Genomic DNA, 12610 nt, shown 5'->3' with positions numbered 1-12610 from the left:
CTGTCTTCTCGAAGTCGAAAAGCCTTGCCTTGAGGAGTTGTGTTAATGGCCGTGGTGGTGAGGTTAGGATGTACAGGCTGGATGGTAGTAACGTGATGCTTCTACTACCTATGTACTCCCCGGATTCGCGTCTGCAGTTTTTACCCTCAGTATCAAGCAGCAATAATTGCGAAGTTCGAGCAGCTCGATATCATATGTAAAAGCAGAAGACTCGTGGGTTCTCACTTGCGTTCGCTCGGCGGTACACACCAGACTGCCTAGGTATTTACGATGGATTTTCTCTGTGGTGATTAAGACATCAAAGCGGGTGCGCAGGTACACACACGATAACTTGAGAGATGATAGCAGTGAGTGGTTTGCGTGGTGAGCACAAGTACACGTGCATTGTGTTTTAGTTCTACTCGTACATCCACGTCTCGTCGCTTTCCCCCGTCTCCGTTGTCTGCGCTTTAGCGAACAAGCATCGTACTATGCCCCCATCTTCAAACACAGGTACAACGTCTTTCTCTACAACCTTCATTGCCCACATGATTATCCTAGCGCCGAGGTTTTCTGTGCGTCCTTTGATGAAGACAGGTGCTGTGCTATCGACGGGTTGGTTGACGAACGTCATACCCAAGTCGTCCAGTACATCCGTTGGTGCGGCGTTTGCATCTGCAGAAGGGAAATGCACGAAGTCGCCGAGGTTTTCGTCGACGAAGGTGTATGTATCGACATCTTCAATGCCGTCTTCGAGTGTAGGAAGGGTGTGTTTAGAGCACAGATCGCGCATTAGAGTAAAGATCTTGATGTCGTTTGTGTCTTGTGTAGTCAACATCAACGACAACAGGACGGTTAGTAATACCGTCCACTCCAGACCTTCGTTTTGTTGGCCTTGGATGCCATGTTTGTTGAGAGCGCTTGAGAAGGTCTTTGCTGGTTCTGGAAGGTCGGTGCTGAAGGCTGCCAGCACATCCGATAGACTGTGCAAGGCGCGGGTGGGAAGTTCGGCGTTGGGTGCGCGCAACTTGGTAATCGCATCCTTGAGCTCTTGCCGCACTGAATGGATGATCCTGGCCTGACTGTCGCGATAAATCTTCGCGTACTTTTGCTTGTCGTTCCGGGGTTCCTGATCTATCTGCAGTGGAAGGGTACTGCACCTCTGCTCCAGCGCTTGGTGCAGATGTACTAAGACTTGCAGCGTAATTCTCGGGCCTGGTTTTGCGACGTCGATAGTGCTCACATCCACTTCAGAAGTTATGATCGTCTGGATGAAGAAGAAGTGAACAATGTAAGGCGGAACACCACGGAAGAAGGGTACGTGGTTATCGTAGCGACCAAATGGATGGCCCTTGGCGCGTAGGAAATGCTGCTCCTTGTTCGGATCGGTGGCCAGAAAGTCTTTTGACATGCCAAAAGGTACATTCTCTGGATTCAGCAGACCCAGCTGCTGTGCATACTGCTGCAGTTGCGGCTGGAACGCGAGCTTCAAAGCAAACTGCTCAATAGGGTTGTCTTCTACGCAGAAACCGTAGCCGAGGAGTAGCTCATCGTTCTGCTTAGGTGCGTAGTTGTTGAAGAGTTCTTGGCCGGGCTGAAACGACTCCCCTTCAAGGCACTTGAGCGTGAAAGACTGGTGAGGCTGGAAGTCCCATTCTACTTTGGCGGATACAGAGTGATTCAGAATATCGACCACCGGAAAGAGAATAGGTATGGTCTCTCTTTCCGGTAATATGTGGGTCGAGATGAAGGCTCGCGAGGTGAAGATGGTGGCTGCCCATAGTAACGAATCGCTGAGGATCGTTAGCAGGCTGCGCCAGAAAGCTGATGTATCGGTGTATCGTGAGCCATATATGTGGAGATCTGTGTTGTTGGCACACAAAAGCACAGCTCGCTTGCAGTGTCTCAGTTGTGGCAGAGGTAGTGCTGACTTTATAGTGCACGCTAGACACAATGTAGATTGCGCTGAATCGCATTCGCTAAAGGACTTACAGGTCGATCTCGTCAGCAAGAGGCATACCAAGCTCTTTCGTGACAGCCACAGCATTTTCCCATTGGTGTTGCAATTCAGCCTTTCTTTCCTTGGTCGCAGGCGCTAGACTGGTACCGGTCAAAAAGGCGATATCGCTCTCGTCAAACCACAGAGGCGTAGTCATACTTTCAGGCCCTGGTAGACATGTGATGTAGGCGTGCCATGGCGACTGATCGCCCCTCTGGCGCTGTTCAATCAACAGCAGGTACGTCAGAATGTGATCCGGTATCCTCCCCCGACACCGTTGAAGGGTGCTCTCGATGTACAACACCTCTTTCTCCTCTGGGTCTAAATTGAGAAAGGACAGCGTCAGCTTCAATGGACATGAAGCCACCACAGTGGAGCTCAATGGTCTGGCAGCGCGCATGTGAAAGCCATGCGAGTCGCTGTAGACGACCTGGACGTCTGGACTGAGCTGACCCCCATGTTGCGTAAACCAATTGACAAGGCTCTCAGCTGATGGATGGGCACCGAAGCCCTGGCCTGATATTTCGTCCGTTGACATTTGCACTTGTTGCAAAAGATCACGACCCTCGCTGACACAACTTTCCTATCGTTGCGGCCGTGAGAATCGGGGTTCTTGACAAATGGGCGAATAGTAATACTTTTCGCACGCAATGCTTTCCTGTTTCGATAGGTTAGATATCTCGGAAGTTCGGTTGAGCCGAGTGCGTGACGGTAATGTGCCCTCCAGCTGACGAGTCGGTCTCGGTGAAAATTTAGCAGCGGGATGCGGAGCACAACGGAACCGACGATCAGAAGCGAGCGGGCTTGCAGAAAGATCGTGAGTTGTAGCGGGTCGTGCAGCAAGAGGTGCAGCACGGCGTAATGGTGTGCTGCTTTGTCGGTGAGGTAACGGCTAATTCGAAACCCTCCTCGCGACGTTCATGGTAGAGTTGCGTAAGCCTCAGGCGGCCGCGGGGTGCCTTGTTCCATTGTTGTCGCGAACATCACAACGGCAACGTGCGAGCTTGACAAGCTTCGCGCCAGCTGCGATCTACTTTTGCCATGATGCTTCAGTGCGAAATTCATGGTCGGTGTCTCCTGGGTGGCTTGGCTGACAGCGTTGTTCGCTTGAAACATCGCAAGGCTAGCCAATCGAAGCTTCCCTCGGTGTATACGAATACGCCGTGCATTGACTGCCCAGAGTTCCTTATGAAGGTTCCATGGTCGCCGTGCCGCATGATCAATCTTAAGATCGTGAGATAATCAGGTATTCGGACCCCTGCGGAACGTGTCTTCTGCGCTCGCTCAAAGGTCCGCACCGAACCGAAGTGAGACCTCGCCGTCAGCGGTCTCTTTGCTGGCGATGAGCACACCGTAAGCCGCCCCCCAGCTTTTGTCCGCCGAAGCCGAGTAATCGCTCCCCGATGAAGCAAAAAGAGGGGCTCGTAGCGAGTGTGCATGATATGCACGATCGGCCAATCGTTCTAGCCCCTTGCCGGATGCGGCTTTGCTGGCGTCCCTGCGCCCACGGGACGGACGACGGTTGACTTTACCGGCGTTGGAGCCTGTGTGCCTTGTGCGTCGACGATGCGGATGGTGAGTAGAGCCCTGCCGGCCGATGAATGACCTGACGGGGGGCCCATCAGGGCGGCTTCTTTTCTGTTTCCATTTCGTTTTCTGCAATTGCATCTGCGCCGCGTCCTGAGACACTCAGCTGCACAAGCTCATATTATAGGGAGCGATTGATTGGCCAGCCCATTCCCTGCATAAGGTCAGCCTGCTAGCTGTGGCTTGTAAGTCAGCCCCAGTTGTTCGTCGCCTGTGGGTGTGCCTATTACGCTTGAGGGGGCACGACCTCCAAACTTCAGCGCACAGCCCTTGGGGCCCGCCTTCATAAGAACAATGGCGTCCCATGCGCTGATTGCGCCTGTGTTTTCGTCATTTCCTTGTTTGCTGACGGGTCTCTCAGCATGTCACACCTGGATTGAGTGCTGGAGCAATGCTGCTGGACATGTTGACCGCCGACGCCGCCAAACACGGCCATGAGAGCTCACCACCGCGTGCAGCCTCGCCCACCACCAATGGCTCTTTCCTGCAGATGCCGCTTTCCCTTCTCGGTTCCGTCTTGCGCGGCCAGACTCCTTCACCGTCGCAGGCGACCTTTCCTTCTACCCATACCGACCCTACGACCGATGCCCCTGACACTCCTACGCGCGCCTCGCATAGGGATGCGATGAAGAAGCCGCATGACGAAGCCACCATCACCCTCGCTCCTTCAAGACCCGTCTCCTCCGGCAGCGATGCTACTAGCGTCAAGCCCAAGAAGCGGACCCCTCGTTCCAAGACATCCTACATCATCGCCCGACCCGTAAACACTCGCTCCAAGCTCCATAGCCGGCAAAGAGTTACCCTGCAGCTGCACCAAGTCATTGCGTCACAGCGCCCGAAGCCAGCCTATGAAGTCGTCCCTTTCTCGGCCATCCCCCAGCGAGCCTCGAGACGTCTTTCGCGGAGCTTCAACACTAGGGAAAGACTGGGACCACACGATCTCCTCATTGCGCAAGCAGAAGCATACAACAGTCAGGATGACGAGAATAAATCGGAAGAAGATCGCTGGGGCTCGCGCGACATAATTGGCGTCATCAGCTCACGGAAGTGCGACAGGGGGGTTACTGAGACAACGGAGATTTGCATGAACGACGGAACGAGTCGCTGGGCAGTCACCGACATGCCTAACGGAGGCTACGAGTTCAATAGCACTGACGAACATGGACTGACGCTGAAGGCTCGTTGGGTGTTGAAGCCAAACCACTCGCGTCGTGTGTCGAGCATGTCGACGACTGCGCCGCTGTCGCCATCGCTTCCTCAAGCTCCAGACGAGAAGAAGTTTACCTTCAGCACCTTGAGTGTCAACTCCAGGCGCCATCCCATCATTGCAACGATGACCCGCAGTCGCATAGATGTCATGGATACCTACGCAATGCCGTCTGCTGCCTCGCCGTCAACGCCTAGCATAACTTCCTACACCCAATCTCCTACTACCGACACCTCAAGCATCGACATGAACACCTTCATGGACACATTGACGGATAAGCTCCCCACCGAGACAGGCGACGCACTCCGACAATTCATCTTAGCTTCTGGCGTCTGGGTTGCGTCTAGAGAATTCGCGACCGAGAGCCCCTCCTTGTCTTCGCCTCCAACCTTGACACCCTCTGCAACCTTCCGTCCATGCGCCAACCGCACATTCTCCATGTCCATGTTGGACTGCCCGCGCTCGCCATCTCCAGCATCGACTCTCGACGAGAAGCGCCGCTCGTTTCCTCGGATGTTCAAACCTAGCATGGAAAGGCTCCCCCGTCGCACGACAAGCTTCACGGAAACTCCCCCTTCGCCTGCGTCAACCAGAACGGCGATACATGCCTCTCCCGTACATGTTGTCAAGACACGTGCTCGACGTGCGAATTCCACCGGCACCGCCCTGCATAGCATGACAGGCAGCATGAGGAAGAAGTACGGCCTCACTTTCGAAGACCAGACACTCGTCGAGACCCCCGAAGAGCGCACCATGAAACGCAGCGTGGAGCTTCTTCGCATCAAAGAGCTCTCACTCCCTTCACCCATAGAACGTCCCTCCGCCGAATCAACCCGCCCACTCCCTGCCGCCATCCCCTCTCCTGTCGTCATCTCCCCATCAACCGAAGGCCCAAGCTCGCCCGCGCCTCTCCTCGCCTCCCCGCTCCTATCGCCCGCCATGCCTGAAATCGAACGTTCCCGCAAGACACAATCCGCTTATGCGCCCATCACGACAACCGGCATGTGGGATTCCGGTGTCACTGACGGACCTGGACTCAAGAAACGGCCCACAAGCATGTTTGTCATGAATGAGAAAAAGCGCAAGCAAGAAAAGAAAGGTGGGCGTAGTAAGAGTAAAGACAATAAGAATACAGCTGGTGAAGACGGGAGCGAGGGTCTTGGGCTCAAGAGGAAGAGCGATTGGTACATGTACAAGATCAAGCTTCGCCTCAAGAATTGCTTTAAGAAGGAGAAGGCTTGATTCCTGTTCGCCTAGTCATCACTCTGGCATTGGCATTTGGGTATAAGCATCGCTGGGCGTTTTTTTCTTGGGTTAAGTTCAAGGCTGGACCTTTTGCTGGTCTGCAGTCACCACTCATTGCATTATTTCCCCTCTTTCTCTTCTTGTACATACATACACACCCTGTTTCCTACGCTAGAGAGGTTTCTCCTCATCGCAAGTCTCTGTTCTTGTCTATACCCATTCCTAGAGCGCCCTGTTGGGTAGCGTGGTTCAATCGATACTTCTTGTTCTTGCTCCGTGGGTTATGTCCGATGCTCCGTGACTACTGCGTGAGGGCATGGTGATCTTCACGTGCGTGTTCATTACGCCGAAGCTACGGGATGTGCGAATTGCCGTGGGCTAATGCAGACTTGCGGATGCTGCATATTACTATTCTCTGCGACGGAGGACTTGGCATCCTCAAGGCCCGATGCTGTCGGCCGAAGTGTCGGACGAGTCGGAGGGTTCGGATGGCGCGGAGGAATGGTTTGGCGGAGGGTGGTGGCATGACTCGTGGCTCTCTGGGAATACCTGCACATGGGTAAGACGTACGGTGTCGGAGAGTTGAGAATGGGACTATTATGATGGGACAACTCCTAAGGGAAGATGCTCGGCATTTTCCCCGGGTGCTTATGTGTCGTATCTCACTGAGGCTGCACTCAACATATCTCCATGGACGCGAGCCCTCACCAAAGAGGCCTCAAGAAGGTAATCTAATATGAATTCGCGCCTACGATTCACGTCTCCCTACCAAACCACCGGAGAATTAGGATGACAGCTCCTCAAAAACTCCAACCACTGAATCCTCGCCTCAACCTGAAATTGCCTTCCCACCACCTCCCTAAACTCAATAACATCCCCCCTCACTGCAGCACCTAGCCTGTCCCTCGCAAGATACAGCGCCAAATCGAATAATGCTAACAACTCAACATATGCCGCATACGGAGCGTTGAGCCAGCAGTGCAAATGCTCTCGTATCGCATCCGCGTCTTCAAAAACTATCCCCAGTTTCTCAAGATAAGTGTGCGGACTCACCGGAAAGCTAATCTGCATCGGCGGATCCAGGTACTTAGAAAGTCTATCACAGCTCTCTACGACCTCCCTCGGCGCAACAGGATGATGCGGCGCATCGAACAGATTTCACCCGCAAAACGGACAACTCCACACCTCCGGCTTGCGAAAATGCTCTACAATACACTCCGAGCCGAAGATGTGTCCGCAGGGGATTTCAACAGGTCGATGCGGTTTCTCAGAACCGGTATCTTCTTTGCAGAGTGTAGTGCCGCAGAGCGAACATGATCCAAGGTTCTGTTTCGATGGGTTGAGCATCAACGGAACGACAGCGTCGAGTGGACGGTCTTGTGCTAGAAACGTAGTGACGCAGCCTACTTGCTCGCGGTCTAAGGTTAACGGACCGCGCAAAGACATGGTACCCACTGCGTCCATCGTGCCACTTAGAACCTGAGCATTTACATCGAAAAGCCGGAGAAATTCCTTCTGCTTCGCAGACGGCAATTCATGCCACCCCAAAGCCCACTCCCTCATTCCTCCAGGTAGCGATGGGAAAACATCAAGATCCATAAACCACTTCCAACCAGCCTTCAGACTCTGAGCCAGACTGAGCGTTGCGTCTTCGAGGATACTTTGAAGCTGTGCCAGAAACAGGATTTTAGGCCAGTGCGGTTGGGGTGCTACTTCCACCTCTTCGTCTGCCTCCACTCCCCGTTTCACATGCGGGAAATACCATTCTTGCGCTAGATATATCAGGTCGCCGGCGTTGAATGCGCCGTTGTAATCTAATCCGCATTCGATGTGGCTGATGAGCTCTTGCATCATGTCGAAGTATACAGGTAATGGATGGAGACGTAGCGCGGAAAGCGAGGTGTCTGTGGGGAAGTCTGCGTACCGAAGGTAGAATTTTAGGATGGAGATGATGGATGTGATTTGGCCTTCGAGTCGGATTATGCGGTTGTAGTAAGGGGAGTAGGAGGGTGTGGTGTGGCGGCGTGGGATAACCTCTCGCTTGGTTCTATGTCGATGGCGCGGTGGGGAGAGGGAATCTGTTGCTGCGTTAGACATGTCGGGTTGGGTTTGCGCACGTCCTCGTAGCGTTCGTGGGATCCGATGGTGGGGTTGGGAAGGCATGGTGCGTTAGTTTGAACTTTGAGAGGCGTTGCGTGGATTGTAAAGTTTGCCTTGCAGCGGAGTAGAAGATGTTTGATCAGGCGAAGCTGGATGGTTCCATTGAACTAGAAGTTTTCCATTCCATATATGCAGGTTCACAAAGCCGACCTATACAGCGCACCGACAAGCAACTTAGGGTATCTGTCTCTCCTGCACATCACTTTCTGACCTCTGCGTGTTCGACCTCCGCTGCGTCCTTGATGTCTAGTCCAACCATGTCTTCCTGATCCTTAGCCACGTCCCTAATCATCATGTTCTGCTTCTTATTCTCGCTCTTCTTGTACAGATACTGCATGACCAAGAATGAACTCCAGCATCCTACAATGAAGCAGATATTCACTGCATAGCCCTTGGTCCATTTCGGGCCCTCGACGATAGGGAATACTGTGATGGGGTAGAAGGAGAAGACAGCCCAGCCAGCTGTCAACATAGCACCGACAGTGACAGCGCGTGCTTCTGCATCGTCACGTAGAGCCATGTTGATGAATGGCATGAGAATGGGGGTCACAGCAGCTGATACACCGAGCAGGTAGTAGCAGGCGAAGTGGTAGCCCTTAGGGATGTTCCAGACCAGAAGAGAGATGTTGGCGACGATGTAGATAGTCTGGACGATCGAGAAGATGGACCAGAGCGGGTAGACCATACAGAGGGAGGTGGCGAGGAGCGCGGCGAAGACGGAGACACCTTGGGCACCAGTTGGGATAGTGTTGATTTGAGGAATGGTGTAGGCGCCGGGGTATTTGGCAGCAAGGTCTTTAAGCCAGATTGCCATCTGTCCGTGAGGATAAGAGGAGGATAAGAAGCTAGTAGTCGGTCAGCGTTCGTAACTATGGGTTGCTCGAAGATGCTCACAAGGTATAACACAGTACGCCCATGTAGAACTCCCAGCGCATGAATGTGCGCTTTGCGACCGTCCAACTAAGCTCTTTGCTTGGTGCGACACCGGCGTTAACCATGCGTGAGCGAGCCAGCGCATGCTCTTTTGGTGTAAGCCACCACGGCTTAGCGCTACTTGGTAGACCCGGGAAGATGAGGAAGCCCGCAAGAGCAATAGGGAGAGAGATTACTCCGTCTATAATAAACAGCCATCTCCAACCCGACATGCCACCGACACTGCAAGAGGTTAGCGACAGCACAATACTTTGCGGAAGGTCGCTTACCCGTTGAGGTTGTTGTAGGCCGCAGCTTGTAGATATCCACCAAACATCACAGCAATGTTGTTGGAGACATACCAAACTCCCGTCCTTTTGAAGACCTCCTCAGGCCTGTACCAAGAGCCAAGTACATATGTGGTACCAGATGCTACAGGCGTCTCGAGCAGACCGAGCAGAAATCGAGTACCGTAGATGTCGTTTCGACTGCGCATCTGACTCTGGCAGAAAGTCACAATGGACCACAGCACTTCCATGGTCGGCAGATAGTACTTAGCAATCTTCGGTCTGGACAATAGGAGTAAAGATGGGACCTGGAACACGAGATATCCGACGTTGTAGAAGGTGTCGAATAACGAGTACTCGTTGCCGTAGAGACTAAGCTCTTCCTTCATGCCCGACACATAGGCATTCTTGATGTTGGAGGAGTCCAGCCACTTGAGGAAGACTAGTTTCGTTAGCATATAAGTACTGGGAGACCCGATAGTATGACCTACACATAAAGGAACAGAATGTCAGCAGACAAGCGTCCATCTTCCTCAGCAACTTCCTCTCCTCCTCAGGGTAGTGCTTAGGATACCATTCCCAGAGGTACATCCAAGCCTTCCATGGCGACCTCTTGGGGGCTTCAGCAGGCGCGATAACGTTGGTATCGAACTCGCCAGTCCTGTTGGCGACACCAGCAGTTTCGTCGTTGGGCTGCGTGCTAGCCATGTTGAGTAGCCTCTCGTCAGATGAAAGTGTTGACGGCACGACCTCGGAAAAGTACAACAAAGCTGGGGTTTTCGTGCTTAAAGCCCTGACGTTCGTCGGAACCCGAAGAACAGGTGAGTAGGTAGTTCCCGCATGGCTAAATCTCAAAGCTAGTAAGCGACTGGACCGCTCATCCGCGGGCGTCGGTGTATTTCTGCATACGGATGGTCAAGTGCGGGGGCGGGCTTCTTCTGGAGAGAAATCCACAAACGGGCGCTGAAATAGGTATTATTCCGTTATCCGGTGGGTGTTGAGCTGCTGGAAGATAGCCAAGAGCATGGGGAAGCTGTGGGGTGATGGAATGAAGCTCAGATCTTGGTTCGGGAAGGATGCATTGCGGTCCATGAGTCGTGCCAAGGCGCAGCCACAGGCAAGCAACTTCGGCGCATCGTCCGCCTAACAAGCGTGAAAGTAGGTCTCGGAATCACTCGCTGATTACTATACCGCTCATTTCTTCACATGCAAGTTTTCTTCTATTTGGCGTTGCGCAGATGCATGTATGGTGTGGTAACATCCGATGACGTCATAGACACGTTTCGCGAACGGAAAATCTTAGGCGTGTCTTTACGCGTCGCAACCACGAGCATGCACATTCATCGCCAACGTCTACGACCCGGAACCGACACATGTACTTTCACTTCCTGGGCCCATCTCGAAAAACTGTTCGCGTTGAGTATGCGTTCTTTGTGTAACCTTGGAAGAGCATGGTGCCCGGGGACCTCCCATGCAGAGCCGTGCATACGCATCTTCACGCGACTATACCTACATATCAGGAGAGCGTGATCGCGACCGGGTTTCGATTTTGGAATGACCATATCTACTTCTACGCTACGCCTTTCCACTACTTCAACGCTTCGATCATCTGGTACAAGCTGTTCTCTAGGGTGACAGGCGATCGAAGCGCAGACCAATCGTAGTTCAACAATCCCCATGCCTCATCCGCTCCTATGAGCGTGTTGGGAGTTCGGTTAGGACGAGTCTGGAGGTAGAAGCTACCTGAGAGCTCCCAATGCTGCCAGCTAACCTGGTACTCCTTGACCATCTCCACCAAGCATTCCGCGTAAGTGGTTTGGTTCCAGTATGTTCCGTTCTGGATGAATCCCCATTCGGAGATTACCATCGGGAAAGTGTACTTGGTCGCTGGGTCGTCGGGGTTGACGGCCTGGAAGCCCTTCTGATACCACTTCCTCTTGAAGGTCGCGCAGTCATCCTGTGTGGCTTCGAAATCATACTTGTGGAGCTCGAGAACGATCTTGTCCTTCCAAGCGAAGCTATCGGGCACGAACTTCGCGGTCTTGTTCGCAGTCGATGTACCACTAGTACCATTGAGCGTCTTTCCGAGAGGGATGGGGTCTATGTACGTGTCGTACGAAAGACCAGAGAAGAAGATTAGCGCATTGGGATCTGCCTCGTGAACGGCGTCTGCAGCGGCAGTCATGTGGATGTACCAGGTATACCAGTCGACCGGCTCGGCCACCTTGGCAGCTCGCAGCTCATTGCGCAGTCCCATTGACGAGAACGTCGACCAATTTTCTTTCGCCTAATCTTGTTAGCATCTGCTCCATAGCAGACGGTCATTTAAGCACATACATGCTTTGTCATAAAGGCCAAACCTCGCTTCCACTTCTCCACGTCGAAGTCCTTCTCGCCGAACCAGCCGTTACCGTCGTCGTCGCCGCAGCACCAGAATGCCTTCGAAACGTGGTTGTCCAAGTGGATGATCACACCTTGACGCGAAAGTTCCTTGCCAACAGCATCCCAGACTTGGAGTCTTGTCGTGTTCTTGGTGAACTGCGGGTTCTTCTCCAGGATAGAGTTCAGAACATCGGTGCCGTTTGTGCCCGGAATCGCATTAAGAACACTCTTTTCGAGAGTCTGGTTAGGGCTATTCGCAAGGTAGTCATCCACCATCTGAATTGCGAACGGCATGCGGACCGAGTTGAGGCCGAGCTTAGGAAACCACGATACGATATCTTGGACGGATGAGTGATGGAGGCCTTCAGGAATCATGATCTCTTGGTGGCCTGGCCAATTGGTCGACATGAAGTGGAAGACATCGCCGTTCGCGTCGACGATATCTCGCCCCTTGGTTGATAAAGGAAGTATGGAAGCGGACCTCTTCAACGCTGATGGCGGCGCGGCAGCAGCGAGGGAAATCAGCAGCAGGCTCGCAGTTGCACGAATGAACAGCATTTTGAAGTTAAAAGCACGAAGTGTTGGCTGGTCCTATCCACGTTACGGACCCTAGCATCTTTATGCCGACAAAGATTCATGTGATCGTCTCAAACTTAGACGCGTCGATATTTACGGTCAAAGTATCTCCGTCCTCACATGCAAGCAGCGCTACTGCAACCCCAGACTTCACAGATAGTACAATGCGGGGAAAGTAGCTAGAAGCCCAGCCTTAGGTCAACGCTACGACGCTTCCAAGGCTTATCAACACAGCAAGCGAAGGAACAGATACCTCTTCTGGAAGACCGTCCACGA

General features: G+C 53.0%; 5 protein-coding genes across 5 annotated transcripts; 1 reads left to right on the top strand and 4 right to left on the bottom strand.

Annotated features, from left to right (window-relative positions):
* Positions 1-397: 397 nt before the first annotated feature.
* On the bottom strand, positions 398-2516 carry J4E86_007097 (uncharacterized protein; the record flags this gene model as incomplete). The annotated part of the gene is made up of 2 exons (XM_051447619.1): positions 398-1772; positions 1972-2516. 2 exons carry the CDS (start codon positions 2514-2516, stop codon positions 398-400), a joined length of 1920 nt encoding a protein of 639 aa, XP_051301217.1.
* A 1452-nt stretch (positions 2517-3968) lies between these two features.
* J4E86_007096 (uncharacterized protein) lies at positions 3969-6014 on the top strand (the record flags this gene model as incomplete). Its single annotated transcript, XM_051447618.1, has 1 exon — positions 3969-6014. One exon carries the CDS (start codon positions 3969-3971, stop codon positions 6012-6014), a length of 2046 nt encoding a protein of 681 aa, XP_051301216.1.
* Positions 6015-7363: 1349 nt separating this feature from the next.
* On the bottom strand, positions 7364-8114 carry J4E86_007095 (uncharacterized protein; the record flags this gene model as incomplete). The annotated part of the gene is made up of 2 exons (XM_051447617.1): positions 7364-7399; positions 7425-8114. 2 exons carry the CDS (start codon positions 8112-8114, stop codon positions 7364-7366), a joined length of 726 nt encoding a protein of 241 aa, XP_051301215.1.
* A 262-nt stretch (positions 8115-8376) lies between these two features.
* On the bottom strand, positions 8377-10084 carry J4E86_007094 (uncharacterized protein; the record flags this gene model as incomplete). The annotated part of the gene is made up of 4 exons (XM_051447616.1): positions 8377-9022; positions 9072-9332; positions 9380-9818; positions 9868-10084. 4 exons carry the CDS (start codon positions 10082-10084, stop codon positions 8377-8379), a joined length of 1563 nt encoding a protein of 520 aa, XP_051301214.1.
* An 880-nt stretch (positions 10085-10964) lies between these two features.
* J4E86_007093 (uncharacterized protein) lies at positions 10965-12316 on the bottom strand (the record flags this gene model as incomplete). Its single annotated transcript, XM_051447615.1, has 2 exons — positions 10965-11663; positions 11714-12316. The coding sequence occupies 2 exons, from the start codon at positions 12314-12316 to the stop codon at positions 10965-10967; spliced, it is 1302 nt and encodes a 433-aa protein (XP_051301213.1).
* Between the last annotated feature and the right edge of the window lie 294 nt (positions 12317-12610).

The sequence above is a fragment of the Alternaria arbusti genome (genome assembly GCF_024043155.1).
Source record: "Alternaria arbusti strain BMP 1465 chromosome Unknown scaffold_9, whole genome shotgun sequence".
Classification (NCBI taxonomy): domain Eukaryota; kingdom Fungi; phylum Ascomycota; class Dothideomycetes; order Pleosporales; family Pleosporaceae; genus Alternaria; species Alternaria arbusti.
Note: the sequence above shows the minus strand (reverse complement) of the source record. Positions and strands in the feature narration are given on the sequence as shown.